The sequence below is a fragment of the Marmota flaviventris genome, chromosome X (genome assembly GCF_047511675.1).
Source record: "Marmota flaviventris isolate mMarFla1 chromosome X, mMarFla1.hap1, whole genome shotgun sequence".
NCBI classification, from domain to species: domain Eukaryota; kingdom Metazoa; phylum Chordata; class Mammalia; order Rodentia; family Sciuridae; genus Marmota; species Marmota flaviventris.
This window is the reverse complement of record NC_092518.1, coordinates 95,294,446-95,312,666: the sequence shown is the minus strand read 5'-3', so window position 1 is coordinate 95,312,666 and position 18,221 is coordinate 95,294,446. Positions and strand designations below refer to the sequence as shown.

The following is an 18,221-nucleotide window of genomic DNA, read 5'->3' as shown; positions in this document are numbered from 1 at the left end:
ATAGAATTACCATATGACCTAGTAATTCCATTACTGGTAATATAGCCAAAGGAAATCAAATCAGCATGTCAAAGACATATCTGAACTCCCCTGTTTACTACAGGACTATTCACAATAGTGAAATAGAATCAACACAAGTATCCATCAACTAATGAATTGATTCAGAAAATATGGTCATATATGCAGCCATTAAAAAGAATGAAATCTTGTCATTTGCACCAACATGACTGGAACTGGAGCATAATAAGTAAAATAAGCCAGACAAAGAAAAATCGTCCATGAACTCACTCATATGTAGAATGCAAAAACGTTGATCTTATAGAAGTTAAGAGCAAAATAATGGTTACCAGAGGCTGAAGAGTGTAATGGGGAAGAAGGGTTGGGGACAGACTCATCCATGGATACTAAATTATAGTTAGGAGAAATAAGTTCTGATGCTCTATTTCACAGTATGGTGACTATAGATCATGATAATGTAACGTATATTTTTAAAAAGCTGGAAGAAAAGACTTGGAATGTTTTCAGCACAAGGAAGTGATAAATACTGGAGGAGATAGATATGCTCACCCTGATTTGAATATCATGTGATATTTGCACGTACCAAACATCACACAGTTGCCTATAAATATGTACACCACTATGTCAATTTGTAACAACAAAATATTTAGAAAGAAAAAGAACCTAATATAAACCCTATTATAAACCTCCTAGTGTTACAGTTTAAAACGTTTTCAAAAGTACAATTAATTGTAATAATATATTTTATTTAATTCAACATATGTTGTTTTATCATTTCAACATGTAATCAATATACAATTTACCAAGGAGATATTTCACATTCTTTTTTCATATTGTTTCAAAATTAGATGTATATTTTATATTTACAGCATATCTCTTGATTTGGACTAGCCAAATTGCAAATGCTGCACAGCCAAATGTAAATATGACTACCATATTGAATAACAACGATCTGGAGGGCTATTTCCAAATGGAGTGTATATCTCACCTTTACTAATAGCACTCCCAGAGTCTTCACCGATTAAAATAAAATCTAAAACCAGATTTTCTTTTCTTAGTCCTCTTCAATGCATGACATTGTCCGTTTACAACTTGTCTTGTAGTATTTTCCATTGAGGAACGAAGCAAATGAATTGAGGATTGTGACTTAGGAAGGCACAGTTTTTTATACAGAACTTTTCTACTTCAAACACTGTTGCTGACTCAGGCCCTCCCATTTAGTATCACACTAAGGCCTACGAGATATACCTAATTATAGCTGACTTGCAGAACCGTTGACCCCTCCCTTCAGTTCCAGTGATCTAACACTGGTTCCCATGTCTAGCTGATGATCAGGAATATCAGGAACTTTTTGCAAAGTTTTGATTCCTAGAGCCCATGACAGACTTCTAAGTCAAATCTCTGGCACCAGATCCTTGGGAATCCAGCAGATATGTTTGTAGATTTAATTATTAGTCAGTCTGCCAGCTTGAAAGACCAAGATTGTAAAACGCAAACACAATCCAAGAAATGACAAGCATGAATTGGCAGGAATCCAAGCTGTTATTAAATTTTAATACCTCTTGCTGGTGCTCATCTTTTGATATCTCAAATAACCATCACTTACCCTTGACCAATTTTTTCAAATCTTGTGTACTTTTTCTTTGGGTCTCCAACACTCACAATGCTTCCTAAGAGAGAGGTGGGGAAAGAGGGAGAGAGAGAGAGAAGAGAAGAGAAGAGAGAGAGAGAGAGAGAGAGAGATTTAAACTGATTAATTGATTTCTCTCTAATAAAGTCAATGACAAAAATTAAGCAAATACTCTCATATTTATGAAACATGCTACTTTTCGTTTGTTTTAAAAACAAATAGTAACATATGAATTAAAGTGGTAATAATTACCCATGATGCTTATATTAAAGTTTGATGATGTTTTTATGTTTTTTTAGTTGTATGTGGACACAATACCTTTATTTTTATTTATTTATTTTTATGTGCTGTGGAGTATCTAACTCAGTGCCTCCCCTCACATGTGCTAGGCAAGCACTTTACCACCAAGCCACAACCCCAGCCCAAATTGATGATGTTTGGAAAACAAAACAGGGTTGGTCACAAAGTTTTCATAAAATAATATTGTAGATTAGGAAATGAAAACATCTAAGAATTTTTTAGACACTTTTATTAAACTTTATTATTGGAAAGACGAATTCTCTGACTTGGAATAAAGTTAATCACTACACTACATTCAATTCTGCTGTACAAGTTTCTACTGAGTAATTACTGTACACCTAGTTCTGTGCTAAGGACAATGAGGGATAGGGATGGGTATAATGAAGAACAAAGTATGATCATAAAGTAATGAGACTTTCACTTTTTAAAAACATACATCCCTGGACCTAGGGCCCTACCAGTGCTTCAAATATTTAAATGGCATTATTGACATAGGATTTACATACCATAAACTTCAGCCATTTAAAGCACACAATTCAATAGTTTTTAGTATATTTGCAGACTTGTGTAAACATCATCATGATGTAATTTTAGAAAATTTCATCATTTTCAAAAGGTACCTTGTACTTGTTAGCAATAACTCTCTATTTTTCCTGTTTTCTAAACCATCTCTAAGAAAGCACTTAAAAGTTTCTGATCACTGAAGGATCAAAACCAAATTCTCTAGTTGTGCACAGGTCCTTCACCATCCAGTACCATCTGGCTCCTATTAACCAGTGTTAGTATTCTTCAGTATTCTTCTTCTCTCTCTCTGTACTACCTTGAGTTTACATGCCATCACTATCCAATGCATAGGTCTTCATATAGACTTTCCAATTCCCCTTCCCATCTAACTCATGAATTCATAATTATCATTTAAATATAATCTTAAAACACTCTCCCTTTTGAAGTCTTCTCTGATCCCTCTAATGAGAATCACATGCTTTTCCTGGAGGCCACGAAATTTGGCTTTTCATCTCTAACTTCAGTGCCTAGAACAGTGGCTGCCACTCAACAAATATTTGTCTATTAAATGGATTAGAATAAGAAATTATGGGGCTGGGGTTGTGGCTCATTGGTAGAGCACTTGCCAGGCATGTGTGAGGCACTGGGTTCCATCCTCAGCACCACATATAAACAAATAAAATAAAGGCATTGTGTCCATCTACTATAAAATGTTTTTTAAAAAGCAATTATGTAGGGGCTGGGATTGTGGCTGAGCAGTAGAGCACTCGTGTAGCACATGTGAGGCCCTAGGTTTGATCCTCAGCACCACATAAAAATAAATACAATAAAGGTATTGTGTCCAACTACAACTAAAAAATAAATATTTTTTTAAAAAAACAATTATGTATTTGAATGCTGTGCTGTGTCTATAGATGATGCCTCATGCAAATTTAGACAATATCTATTCTCTGGGCCAATGGACAGCTTGATTCATATCTAATCATATTCAGAAAAAAATTAGTAAAGTGTTTCACTCATGGACTATTCATCAGATTGTTGAGGTGGTTCTTGCTTTTTTTTTTGGTAAAGGAAGTCCATGTTTACATGAGGTTAAATAACACTTAGGCAATATGAGTTGATATAACTTTTTTTCTAGTAGTTCCAATCTCAATCAGTGCTACTGTCAATTCACCCACTCTATAGCCTGGTCAGAAATATGATCATCTTTGATTCATCCTTTACCTCACTGGCTCATTCAGTTTCCTACCAAGTTGGAATCTCTTTACTTCCTAGACATCTCTTCTACCTGTCCCTTGTTTATTTCTGCTTCTTTACTTGGGCTCTCAACAACTTTTTCTTTGCTTTGTAATTTTTTCTATAGAAAAAAATGAACATTTATTAACCTTATTCATTATATATGTGAATCCTAATTCTCTATTTGATTCTCATCATCGTTTGCCTGAGTTATTCCAGCAGCCTCCTAAATGGACTTCCTGTTTCCACTCTCTGCCTATTTCAGATCAGAGTCCACACCTCTCCGGTGATGCTGGAAGTAGATACCTGATCAAAACATGTGATTCTCTGTGGTTCAGGATACCAGGATGATTCCCTATCATCTACAGGGTAAGGCCTAAAGTTTTTGGCATTGAGTACAAGGTTTCTCATGATTCAGCTCTAATTCTCCCCATCACATCTTTTACCACTAGAATCTTCTCATCTAATCAAAACAAACTTAACTGCAGATCAAGATTAGCTTCTGCTTAACAGCTTAGATGCCTCTTCTGTAACTCCAACAAAACCCTCCACTACTGAATCTTAGTTCAATTAACACTGAATACATTAGAGTCCTAGGCATATGATGTCAAGTCTTTATCTGGAATGTCCTTCCCATTTTTCTTCAGGATAGGCTTCTATTCATGCCTTAATACTCAGATGTTTCCTCTTTGAGGAAGTTATCCCTGATCCCTTTGAATAAAGTCAGTAACTTACCCTCTCTGTGCTACTACTATATTTTTCCTCTCTCACTCTTTAGTTTTTCCTTTTTTCCCCCTCTCCTTATTAGATCATTTTATCCATCTGTTTGCTATCCCCTTTGACACAGTTTCTTAAAGACAGGAGTCATGTCGTATCACCTCTGTATCCATAGTGCCTTCTTCCTCAATGCTGTTTATAAAATATATCAAATATTCAGTGAATATTTATTTAATTGAACTCAATTAAAATTAGGCATTATCTTTTATAAATGCCTCATAGTTTAATATGGGATAAAGAATATATGTTACATGAGCTGTCTCTATAGAATACCACCCACTTAGCAATTTCTGAGTTGCTATTTTATTTTTCAAGTTGTCTGAAGATTTCCACATCACTAAAAGCCATATTTTTCAAGTCAGTTATTAATGGGTAAGTGCCTGACCCTTTTTTTCCCTAATGAAATGATGATTTTAAAGTCAGTTGAAACCATAGTTTTACTAAGTAGTTTATAGTTTTCTAAGAAAGTTTTACTATTAAGTTGCTGAGCAGACTCTTTTCCATAGACTGATCAAAAGCAAAATAAGCTTCAGCCCAAGCCACTTTCTGAATTATGACCAATTCTTATTGGCGGGGTTCAGTTAATGAAGCTCCATGGTAGTAAATTATTCAACTTTTATTTCCATGGTATGTAGGTTAAAAAAATCTGGAAATAAATCCTTTCATGAGGATTACCAAAAGACAACCATTTTCCTGAGATTCTGCTTCTGAATTTAACTACTGTTCAAATAAAATGGCGTCCCCTCACCCATTACCCTTCACAGGACAGTGTGTGCTGCCATCTACTGATGTTAGGCAAGGGTATTGAAGGTCTTGTTTACAATCCTGAGTCTCAAATACAATAAAGCAAAAGAAAAACATTGTGATACAATATTTAAAAGGTGAAAAAAATAAGCAAACCAAAATTCAGAGAAAAAAATGATAGCAACATCAGAACAATTTTCTACCAAAGCAATTCCCTAAACAGAAACCAAACCATTCACTTTCAAGTACAAGGTTTTACAAAATCAGTAAATGCTAGTATTTGGAAAAGAGCTCTCACATTGTGGTTTCACTGGCACAAAACCCATCAATGCATTCTCTGACATATTAAGCTAATCTGAACTCCTACCATTAAAACATATTCTCTTTGACATAATAAAGGTTTTGACTCCTGAGAAAAAGCAAAATAGTTTCCTAAATTACTATCAGTTCTATCTGAGGATGGCTTAGGAAAGTGAGTTTTGAGTGGGGAATACTGGGGTAGGGGAAGGAAAAGAGGAATAGGTGATTGTAGGACCCTGGAGGAAAGAGGATAAAGACATATTTCCAGCATTGCTTGTTTTGCTGAATGTGCCTTTTTGGAATTTTTAACTAAAATGTAGGACTTTCTTTATTTTCCAACAGATCCACACAGACCACAATGAACAAGCCAGACTCAGGCGATCTGTCTGTGTAAAACTGAAAGATGATCTGTTCATTTCAGGACTTAATGATCCCTTGGTTTGGCCCCCACAATCAGTATCTGCATGGAAGATGAATAGCCTAGTGGCTCTGTGGTTTGGACTGCCTGCCTCCTAGCAATCAGCTCCCTGAGGCTAAAGGTGAGGATGATTAAATAGAGGCTTCCTTTTCCTCCTGTTAATGTTTGTGGGGTCCACTCTGGAGTGGGTTGTAGGCCATCCTTTTCCTTCTCTGTCTCCCTTTACCCGCTCCTTTGTCTCTCAGCATAGGCTCTTCTAATCCTTCCCCAAACTCTAATGATACCCCCAATTCCAAGGTCCTCAATCACTTTTGTATAGAGACAATGCATTTGAAATTATTTTTACTTTAATTCTGTCCTACTTCAAGTACTGAAAAATATGGTGACTCTCACTTTGTGAAAATAGCATAGTAGTCATTTTTATGCTATTGTTTATTTTTTTAGATGTCTTATGTATTTTAACTCATTTAGTCTTCACCCATTACATTCTTAATATCATCTCCAGTTTTTCAGATGAAGAAACTGAAGTTCAGAGAGGTTAAGTGCTTTTGCCAGTGTCACACAGCTAGTCTGTGTCAATGATTCGACCCCAGCTGCCAGGGCTTTAGCTCAGTGATAAAGCACTTGCTTAGCAAGAGCAAGGCCCTGGGTTACATCCCCAGCACATACACTAAAAAAATTGTGTATTTCATTGTGTTATATTATTAAGGCCTCATATTCATGTAAGAAAAAACAGTACCTACCAGTTTTTTGAATAACTAACTACTATGTGCCACATACATTTGCTGAGGTTATTTCATGAATCATTCTCATTCAATTATCACAGTGGTATAAAGCTAATACTCTTTACTGCTACTATCCCAAGTGATGAAGAAAAGAAAGGTCCACAAAAGTTAAATAACTGGATCAAAGTGATAGAGCTAGTAACAGTGGGTCTGCAACTTGTTTTTTTTTTTAATTTATTTTTAGTTGTAGTTGCACACAATACCTTTGTTTTATTCATTTTTATGTGGTGCTGAGGATAGAATCAAGGGCCTTGCACATGCTAGGCAAGTGCTTTACCACAGAGCCACAACTCCAGCCCCATGGGTCTGCAATTTGAATCAGGGTGTTTCTCACTTCAATGCCTGTCCACAACCAGAGGCTGAACTCTCTAAAATCCACCCCATAGACAAACTTCTTAAATCTAGTTATGATTCTTAACTTCATTTGGCAGATAAGAAATGAAGCTCACTGGGCAAAATGACTTGTCTAAGGTTACCAAGTGTGAGTGTGTTAGTGACAAAGGGCACAGGGAGGGTGATAGCAAAGCAAGGCCGAGACTGTGACATATCTTTCAGCCTGGATCTACTAATTAAGAAACACTCCTCCATTTCTCTACCAGTTCTCCCTGTCAAGATGCGTAGGTATAGCATGAACAGTCACAGATGACCCGCTGGCTATAGGAAAAGAGATTTTGAGCCCAAGAATAAAGCCCAATACAGGAAAAAACACTCAATTCTTAATAAAAATGTTACCAAAGGTAGCTTTTCCCTCTTCATGCTGTTGCTTAGTGCAGAAATGAAGAAACAAGAAATCATACAGGCCACATTTCCAGCACATTTATAGTTTGCAAGAAAACCAAGAGTTTATCCCAGTAAAATAATGTTTGTCAGCTAACTTAAAAAACATTTAAATGGGGGCTGGGATTGTGGCTCAGTGATAGAGCGCTTGCCTAGCACGTGTGAGGCCTGGGGTTTGATCCTCAGTACCACATAAAAATAAATAAAAATATAAAGGAATTGTGTCCAGCTATAACTAAAAAATAAATATTTAAAAAACACAACAACAACAAAAAACATTCAAATGGGGCTGGGGTTGTAGCTCAGTGGTAGAGTGCTCACCCAGCACATGTGAGGCACTGGGTTCGATCCTCAGCACCACATAAAAATACATAAGTGAAATAAAAGTATTGTGTCACCTATAACTGAAAAATATTTAAAAAAATCTTAAAAGGTACAAATGCATTTTCATTACAATCCATCTAATGAGATTTGAAACAGATACTAAATACCAGTCTGTTTACGTAAAGCAAGGCTGAAAGATGTTTAAGATCTGATATAATCTCACAGGTCACATCTATGTGTACAGAACAAAGAAAGAAATTAAGGAAATAGTGTAAGTAATTGAACTTAAATTATCCAGGAATTCTTTCATTTCTTCCTTCCATTTTACACAAGAGTTGGGATATGCAAAGCAAAGTGGGTAATGGGAAGAGTGTAAGCTTTGAAGGCATATAGATAAGAGGTAAAAATCTAGTTCTGTCCTTCATTACTGTAATTTGGTGACTTTGTCACTTAAGCCTTTTCAAGCTTACTTTCAGTGATCTATAAAATGAGGACATTCAAATCTACCTCAAGAGATTATGGAGAAAATTAACCCTGATAATGTATGTAAAGTGGGCAGTACAGAAAGTGCCCAGTAAATGAGAATGATTATGGTTGTAATAATAAATGGTCGGTACTGGTGCTAGAAGAATATTTAATCACATAGAGTAAAGTCAGTTTGCTAAAGTCCCACAATTCCAATTGTGAGTGCTCATTAACAACTACAAAGCCAATCTTTGCTTTTCCAAAATACCTCTAGTTCAAAATGTCTCAACTTCAGAACTGATGACATTTGGAAATGAATAATACTTTGTTGTGAAGGGAAACGGAGGGGAAGTATCCTGTGCATTGTAAGATGTTTAGAAACACTGCTTGCCTCTGTCCACCAGATGCCAGCAGCACTCTCTGAATTGTGACAACACTGTATCCAAACTTAATAAAATGTCCCCAATAGAGTAAAATGGTCCTGACCACCACCTCCTCAGAGCCTCCTTGTGGCCTACAGCTGGAATTGCTCTCTTCCTTTTCTCTGTTCCTTTTTAAATTAAAACAATTGCCTGAAAAGAGATTACATCTTATTCTTTGATTGTACCATGCTACTAAATCTTATCTTTCAAAAATAATGTAAGTTTCTTGGTGACAGGACATTATCTTTCCATTGTGTCCTGCAACTTTTTTGTTTGTTTGTTTGGTATTTGGGATTGAACTCAGGGGCACTCAACCACTGAACCACATCCCCAGCCCTATCTTGTATTTTATTTAGAGACAGGGGCTCACTGATTTTACATGAGTTTAATAAGTATGATGCATAGACCTTTGACTCTTTGAAGAAGAACACCTAAATTTTTATCTTCTTGACCCAGAACTGAGTAGAATGTGAATGTTTTGAAAAACTGGGGTAAAACGTGTATATGCATGGGCTGGGTTGTAGCTCAGTGTTAGAGCACTTGCATAGCATGTATGAGGCGCTGGGTTTGATTCTCAAAACCAAATAAAAATAAATAAATGAAATAAAGGTCCATTAACAACTAAAAAATAATAATAATAAAGTATATTTTTTAAAAAATGTATGTGCACAAGCATGTACACAGTAATGACATTGTGGAAGGAGACTATAAGCATTTGCTTGCTCTGCCCCCAATACCAAATAGAAATAATGCTAAATTAAGGGAAAAGGCTGCTTTATTTGTGGTAAGTTGCAATTAGCTATGATGGGCTCTGAGGTTGATTTTTCTATTGTGATTGATCAGTTGGAATGCTTGGAGAAATCATAAGACTATTATATCCCTTTTGATGGTTTAATTTCTTTTTGTATGGGGGGAGACTAGGGATTAAACCCAGAGATATTCTACCCCTGAGGTACATCCCTAGCCCTTTTTTATAGTTTTTTTTAAGTTGTTGATAGAGCTTTATTTTATTTATTTGTTTTACCCAGTGCCTTACACATGCTAAGCAAGTGCTCTATCACTGAACCACAACCCCAGCCCTCCATAGCCCTTTTTTATTTTGAGACAATATCCTGCTAAAATGCCTAGGCTGGCCTCAAACTTGTTATCCTCCTACTTCAGCCTTCTGAGTCACTGGGATTACAGGTGTGCACAACTGTGCCTGGATTTGTGGGGTAATCATAAGACAAAATCTCTTATGTGATTTGTTTTGTCATGCTGTTACCCTAACTGACATGTTTTTCAAGTAAAAATATTTTGTTACTGTTAAGTTAGGAGAGTGAGTCACAAGCTTTTCATCTCATGACTGTGGGTATCCTGGAGTTCATACAAGCAGATACAAACTTCCAAAAGATCAATCCTCCTTCTAAATAGATTAGTAGAAAGTTTCTCTTGAAGAAAGTAATGATGGGAAAAAAATAAACAAACTCACTTAGCTTCTCTAGGATCTCCTCATCTGTCATCTTTGATTTTTTCCTTTGCCGATCTGTATTCCTGTACAAAGTACTAGAGTTGGCATTCTCCGCAGAAGGTGGTGTGACTTCTTTATTTGGTGCTGCTGGTGAAGCAATAGATTCAACCACAGAACGAGTATAGATCTATGAAACAAAATAATACCAAGTTCTATAATTAAAACATAGGCCATGGAATAACTATGATATTGAGACACTGTCATCTCATTTAAACATAATTGTTTAAAGAGTTTTTAGTTTCCTTAATAAGACTTAGAAACTGCAAGAAATAAAATAAAAGTTCAGTAAGTGAGATGGCATCAAATTAAAAATCTTCTGCACAGCAAAGATAATGATTAGGAGCATGAAGAGAGAGCCTACAGAATGGGAGATCTTTGCCACCTGCTCCTCAGATAGAGCATTAATGTCTGCAATATAAAAAGAACTCAGAAAAATATAAAATATAATATAATTAATGTCTGCAATATAAAAAGAACACATTAATGTCTGCAATATAAAAAGAACACACAAAATAATTAAACACTTTTGTAAAGAAGAAACACAAATGGCCAATAAATATATGAAAAAAAATTCAACATCTCTAGCAATCAGGGAAATGTAAATCAAAACTACACTGAGATTTCATTTCACTACCATCAGAATATAAATAATAATAAACATTGGCGAAGAGGTGGGGAAAAGGGTACACTCATACACTGTCAGTGGGCCTGTAAATTAGTGCAAATACTCCATAAATCAATATGGAGATTCTTCAAAAAACTAGGTATTGAACTACCACATGACCCAGGTATTCCACTCCTAGTCCATTCTTTGTCCAAAAGATCAAAAATCATCCTATTACAGTGGCACAGCCACATCAATGTTTATAACAGCACAATTCACAACAGCCAAGCTATGGAACCAACCAAAGTGCCCTTTAACAAACGAATGAAAAAATAAAATGTGGTATATATACACAATGGAGTATTACTCAGCCATAAAGAAGAATGAAATTATGGCATTGTTGCCAAAGGGTATAACTGGAGGTCGACATACTAAGTGAAATAATCCAGACACAGAAAGTGAAAGGTCAAATGATTTCTCTGACATGCGGAAGCTAGACCAAAATAAGGAAAAAACAGAAAAGTGGTAGGGAAAAGGGAATTCTATCAAAATAGAAGTAAGATCAGGGGAGGGAGAAGAGACAAGATAAGGAAAGACAGTGGAATGAATCTGATCGAAATTTCCTATGTAATCACGTGAATACACCACAGTGAATCTCACCTTTATTTATATCCACAAGGCACTAATTTAAAAAAAAACTATAAGTAAACTGAATTAGAACAAATTATATTCCATGATTTTATAATTAAAAATGAATTATAATGTTATATGTAACTAAAAAAAACTAATCAAAAATAGCATCAGGGCTAGGGCTGGGGCTCAGTGGTGGAGCACTTGCCTAGCAAGCATGAAGCCCTGGTTTCAATCCTCAGCACCATGTGAAAATAAATAAATAAAATAAAGGTATTATGTCCACCTACATCTAAAAAATAAATATTTTTTTTAAAAAAACACAGCATCATATCTGATACTCAAGTTCTGTGAATATAAGATATGCTACTTAGGTTACTGGTTGATTAATTGTATTCTAAGTCTATGTTCCACAGGTCATCTTCTGAACCATGTAGAAATAATCACTTGTAACTTACTGATTTTGTATGCTCTGGTCTTGGTGCAATAACTGGTGGGGGCTCATTGTCATCTTCTTCTTCCTCCTCTTCTTCATCTTCTTCTTCAGATACAGGAGGAGCTAAAGGAGGCTCAGATGCTGTTTTTGTACTCTTAAGAGAAAAAAAATTAAGTATCAGGTATTAATTCTCATTGTTTTTCATCAGAAATGAGAAAACAGAAATGAATATTTAAGCATGTAGGGATAGGAAGGAGCTATGTATTTTACAAATGAGAAGAACCATTTATAATCTGGTGTGCAAGATGTGCTCACATTCAGAGATCAATTTGTTTCACGATGGAATGAACCATTTTTTGTTTTCCACGGAGCTCAAAAACAGTGAACTATTTATTACTTTAGTATTTTAAAGTTAAATGTTTTTGAATCCAATGAGTACTTAAAAATCAAACTGCCATTAAAGCCTCAAATATGTACTGGATACATTGTCAATTTGTTGACTGATGGTTTGTCAATTTGAGAAGGGCAGAGCACGCATATGGATATTGTATTAATACAGCTCTGCAAATACTCACTAAAAATAAGGAAGCCAGTAAATGTTTCTTCCTTGTTCAGCCTCCTGAAAAGAAGCACTCAGACAGTAATAGAAATGAAGATCTAATCACCTATCCACATAAATAATTGTTTGATATTAACCAATAGGTTAATGTTGATTTACAATAACTAATAAATTATAATAATATCACCAACAATATCAACCACCACCACAATACCTAGGATCATTCATGTTAACACAGGGGCAGAATGGCTGCAAAGTCTATTTTAAAAAAAACTAAGGTTATGGTTCTCAAAGTATGGTTCCCAAGTCAACATCATCAAGCAACTTGTTAGAAATGCAAATTATTGGGCTCTTTGCACTTTGGAATCAGAAACTCTGCAAGTGTGGCCCAACAATATGTGTTATAACAAGCTTTACTTGTTATTCTGATACATTGTCCAATATAGGAACTACCAGCTACATATGGTTATTGAACATTAAAATGCAGGTAGATTGAACTGTGTTCTAAGTGTAAAGTACATTCCAGGTGTTATATACTTAATGTGAAATAATTTGTTTGTTTATTTGTTTTGGTACTGGGGATTGAACTCAGGGGCACTCAACCACTGAGATACATCCCATCCCTATTTTGTATTTTATTTAGAGACAGGGTCTCACTGAGTTGCTTAGTGCCTCGCAGTTGCTGAGGCTGGCTTTGAACTTGTGATACTCCTGCCTCAGCCTCCCAAGACACTGAGATTACAGGCGAGAACCACCACTCCCAGTCACATGAGATAATTTTAAAAAATGTTTCATCGATACGTATATATTGATGTATTAAAATATTAATTTAATATATTGGATTAAATTAAATATATTATTAAAATTAGTTCAACTATTTCTTTTTTACTTTTCTGAAGTGATTGAAAATTTAAGGTGAATTTAAATTTAAGGTTTGTATTTCTGCTGAACAGCTTTATTATAGCTGCTTTGTATTTTTTGTTTTTGTTTTTATGAATTTACTAGTTTATTGTTTACATTACTGGGTATATTGCCCACAGTCATTCTACAATGAATGTTTATTCCTTGAATTCAAAGATCCTGGGGCAGTTATAGGTATACTATAAAGACTATTAGGTCAAAGGACCTCAGTCTGTGATTAAAAATTCAATATGGATTTTCTACAGCAATGTAAATACCTACAGTAGAGTCATAAGGTATAACACATATCTGATAGGAGCTAGCAATATTTATATATTTTGAGAAATAAGGCACCCTAGAATTGATAAACACGTGAAAGAATATTTCCCTGATATAGATGTTAAGTGGTTTATAGATTGAAGTTCATGTGTATTAGACATTGGTTTTCTTATTTATCCACCTGTATTTATTATTAACTTAATCATAATAACTGGGCTATGGTATCATATTATGGCTATAGCAATAGTAACAAATGTTAACAACACCAAGATACCAGCTTTAAAAAAATCACTTTCTTCTTATGAAACACTATCTGTTCAGGGCAATTCAGTTAGGTGCAGGAAGAAATTACCTTTGGGTTATTGTATTTGTTTTGATATTTTTTCTTTCTGGAAAGGTGCTCTGTCTTATGATTATCGGAATCAAGAATGTACCTAATGAGGGGCTGGGGTTGTGGCTCAGTAGTAGAATGCTTGCCTGGTATGTGTGAGGCCCTGGGTTTGATCCTTGGCACCACATATAGATAAACAAATAAAGTAAAAAAATCCACTGGCAACTAAAAAATATTTTTTTTTAAAAAGAATATACCTAATGACAGAATGTTCATATAAATGAAGTAGATTTTTTTATAATGTGAAAAATGCTGCTATTTTATCAGTTAGGCAGTATAAACCAGACTTGGGTATAACAAGCTTCATGCCGGCCTATGAAGATGTTTCAGATTAGAAAAAAATCATCAGTTCTAAAAGGACACTATAAAACTATCAAGTAAATTAATCAATCTATAATCAAATGTCTATTGAGTATAATAATACCTCAACATAACCAATTACTTAAATTTAGCATTTACAGAAATTTCATTACATTGAAAACAAATTGTAGGTTAGATTTTCTTATTTAGCAACAATTCTTAAGTACTCACAAAGATTTGCCAAGAAATTATACATAATCATACATTAAATGTTACTTATAACCAAATCATTTCAAAAATCAATATTTTTTAAAACCATTTCAAAAATTTACAGCAACAAAATAAAGTGGAGTATAGGAGTTCTTTAATATGGCCTCCAAAAGAACACTTATAAAAATTCTTACTAGGATCAAAGAATGACCCTGCTGGCAAATATTATAACCCAAGGTCTAGTCTTCTTGGTCCAATTCTTAGACTGTTGCAAAAACCAATTAGTGCATAATGGCCAAGTAGCTACCTTTCATATTTCAAGTTTCGTTACCATCGGGGACAAGAACCCTAAACTCTACTTGCTTCCCTGACATTCCCTGTCTAGACACTGCTAAGATTCTGTATGTGGTGGTCATTTTTGCTGCTGTAAGTTTAACAAACTTATTTGTTTAACAATTTTTTGTAGTAGGGTTTTTTTTTTTTTTTTTTTTTTTTTTTTTTGTATGTGGGGCCTTGTGCATGTGAGGCAAGCACTCTACGAACTGATCTATATCCCCAGGCCTGTAGTACTCGTTTTTGTAGTGTTTCCATATTCTTCCAGGCAGAGAATTACTATGTCTAAAATTTAAAATTGTAAAAATGTAGATAAAAAGTATGACATATTTTTGTCTTATCAAAATTAGAGAGGGTCAAAAATATCATGATGCACACATTGGGATATGGGAGGCACTTATTGACCTTTGTTGGGACAAGGACTCTTAACATTCTGAAAGATTTGGCTCATATCTCCAGAAAAATGCAGGTAGAGACTTTTTTAAACATATACTTTCAACAGTTCATAGAGCTTGTGAAACCATCCCTGAACTCCAAGTTATGAACCCTGATCCAGAGAATGCACCAGCTAGAGGAACTGTTTTAGGAAACTATCTTTTCTTTGATATTAATATCTAAAGGCCAAAGGAATTGGAAGAAGGATTTTGGATACTTAGATGATAGAAAATATAGTTTGAGGGTCCTTGTTGGTATTTGTTTAAAATTCAGAATTCATAATTTCAATGCAGATCTATTTTTGGAATAGACTCCTGGAATCTGCACCTTAACAGACGTCCCTCGCAATTCTGATGCACACTGAAGGAAAAAAAATAACTAGTATATAAACAAACCAGTACTGCAAATCAAAAAAGAGCAATCTGTCAACTACACATTCAGTTTCTTTAGCAAATGATGGCATATTCATATTAATTGTTTTTAACTTAAATTGGAATAATAGCTCAAGATCCTAAATATAATCAATTCATTTTAATAGCACAATCAAAATATAAAATTTAAAATTGGCTTCAAATTGAAATATAGGTCACTGAATAGAATTTGGAATTTAATATACTAATATTAAAGAAACTATATAATAAGTGAGAAGTAAAACAGGCATCTGTTTAAAATATTTAGAAAATACAACATTGCTTCTATTTTAATTTTTATCCAGACTATTAAAGGATGACAAAACTTGTGATCAGTTCAGGCTGTGCCTATACCGAGTAGTCAGGATCATTAAATTAGATTTTGTACGATAATCTCAATATCTTCCAATAGAAATCTGAATCTCCTGAAAGATAATATGCTTATATTTTAATTCACTCACATATCTTTTTTTTAAATATATGGATTGAACTGGGGGCAGTCAACCACTGAGCCATATCCCCAGCCCTTTTTATATTTTATTTACAGACAGGGTCTCACTAAGTTGCTTAGGGCCTCACTAAGTTTCTGAGGCTGAGCAGGATATGGCAGCGCATGCCCATACGCCCAGGAGCTCAGGAGGCTGAGGCAGGAGGATCACAAGTTCAAAGCCAGCCTCAGCAGCAGCAAGGCACTAAGCAACTCAGTGAGACCCTGTCTTTAAATAAAATACAAAATAGGGCTGGGGATGTGTCTCAGTGGCCGATTGCCCCTGAGTTCAATACCCGGTAGCGCAAAAAAAAAAAAAAAAAAAAAAAAAAAAAGGTAAAAATAAGTTGCTGAGTAAGGGTTTGAACTCGTGATCTTCCTGCCTTAGCCTACCAAGCCACACTCACATATCATTTTAAGCGTACAGCCATATTTGATCTCATCCTTTCGTCTAACATACAATCAGTAATAAAAACATCTCTAGAATTTGAATCTAATTTTCAGTCCTATTGTCACTGTCTCATATCAGGGGTCTGGTTCAGTTGTATATAGTATTTTCCCCACTAGTCTCTCTTCATTTGGTCTCGCCTTCTGTTCTCAATTAATTCTGGACATTTGCTGTTAGATTACACTTCCCAAAGCATAACCTTTGATCACTTCACTGTCTGGCTTCAAAACACTTCAAGGGCTTCCCAATGCATACTGGAAAAGTCAGATTCCTAAAAATACCATTTAAGGGTCTCTGATTTTAGCCCCATGTTTTCTTTCACAGTTTCACTCCTGTGTTACCTTTTCTTGTATCCAGACTTTATTCAAACCTATGACTTTTGTTTCTGTGCTCTCCTCACCATCGTGCACTTTCCTCAAACTTTTCCTTTTGCTTAGAATGCCCTTCCCCATTTTCACAAATCCAAATCTCATCCTGTCTAAAATAAGGTCTAGCTCCAATCCCAATTTTTATATGATTAATTTTCTAATTCAGCATTCAAAAACTATATAGCAAGTGCTTATTAGGTACTAAGCAATGAGTTTAACCTCTCAGAGACAAGTGCCTACTTCCTTTCCATCCCCATCTTAAAATAATCTCTTTTCTCTGCATTTTCATAGCAAATTGATATATTCCATGGCATATTAATAGACACATTTGATACTATATATTTAATAAACATACTTAATGCTATCCATATTATATTATGCTTCTTTATGTTCACACTTATTTACTGTACCACACTGAACTCCATACTTCTAAACTTATGCTAAATAAGAAAACATCTAGCTGCTTTATATCCAAAAAACAAATCCACTTTTTTTCTGATTTAATGGAATATTTGTCCATGATATAGACTTAATTCTATATGCAAAACCAACAGAAGCGATCTCAAAAGAAACAGTATATATTTCAGGGGAAAATAAAAACCAGTACACAGATTATCCTAGCAGGTTGGTGTTTAAAATAACTGACCTAAAAACAATACCTAGGGCTGGGATTATAGCTCAGTGGTATAGTGCTTGCCAAGCACATGTGAGGCACTAGGTTTCATCGTCAGCAACACATAAAAATATATAAAAATAAAGGTATTATGTCCATCTGTAATTTAAAAAAATTAAAAGAACCAATATCTAGTTCTTGGCCAGGATTGCACAAGTATGATACTAATTAAATTAAAGGAGGTAAAGTCTGTGTTGATAGGGGATGTTAACATTCTTTCTTACTTTCCTAAGCTCTCATGGCAAAGAAGAAAGAGGAGAGAGAAATAGCTAGTTGGATAGGGAGAACAACAATCTGTTGTTTTTTCGATCATATGGTAATTCTTTTTTTAATTTTTGAGAACCTGCCATACTATTTGTTGTGCTCTGGAGATGAAGTATCTTCCAAAAACTTATGTGTGAGATGGTGTAAGAATTCTCAGGTGACATGATAAGATTATGAGAGGTGTAACCTAATTAGTGGTAAATCCACTGATATGGATTAAGTGTAGTCAGGTAGAGTATAGCTGGAGGAACTAGGTCAATGGGGCTGTGCCTTTGGCATTCATA

The 18,221-nt window shown here is 34.9% G+C and overlaps 1 protein-coding gene across 4 annotated transcripts in view; it reads right to left on the bottom strand.

Annotated features, from left to right (window-relative positions):
- Positions 1-18,221, bottom strand: part of Pak3 (p21 (RAC1) activated kinase 3) — an 83,773-nt gene that overhangs the window by 37,411 nt on the left and 28,141 nt on the right. For all 4 annotated transcript variants that reach the window (XM_027932417.2, XM_027932425.2, XM_071606023.1 and 1 more), the window contains 3 exons: positions 11,903-12,034; positions 10,172-10,337; positions 1,625-1,688 (listed from right to left, as the gene is read on the bottom strand). In XM_027932417.2, coding sequence (XP_027788218.2) covers positions 1,625-1,688; positions 10,172-10,337; positions 11,903-12,034 — 362 coding nt within the window. The remainder of the gene's footprint in view (positions 1-1,624; positions 1,689-10,171; positions 10,338-11,902; positions 12,035-18,221) is intronic.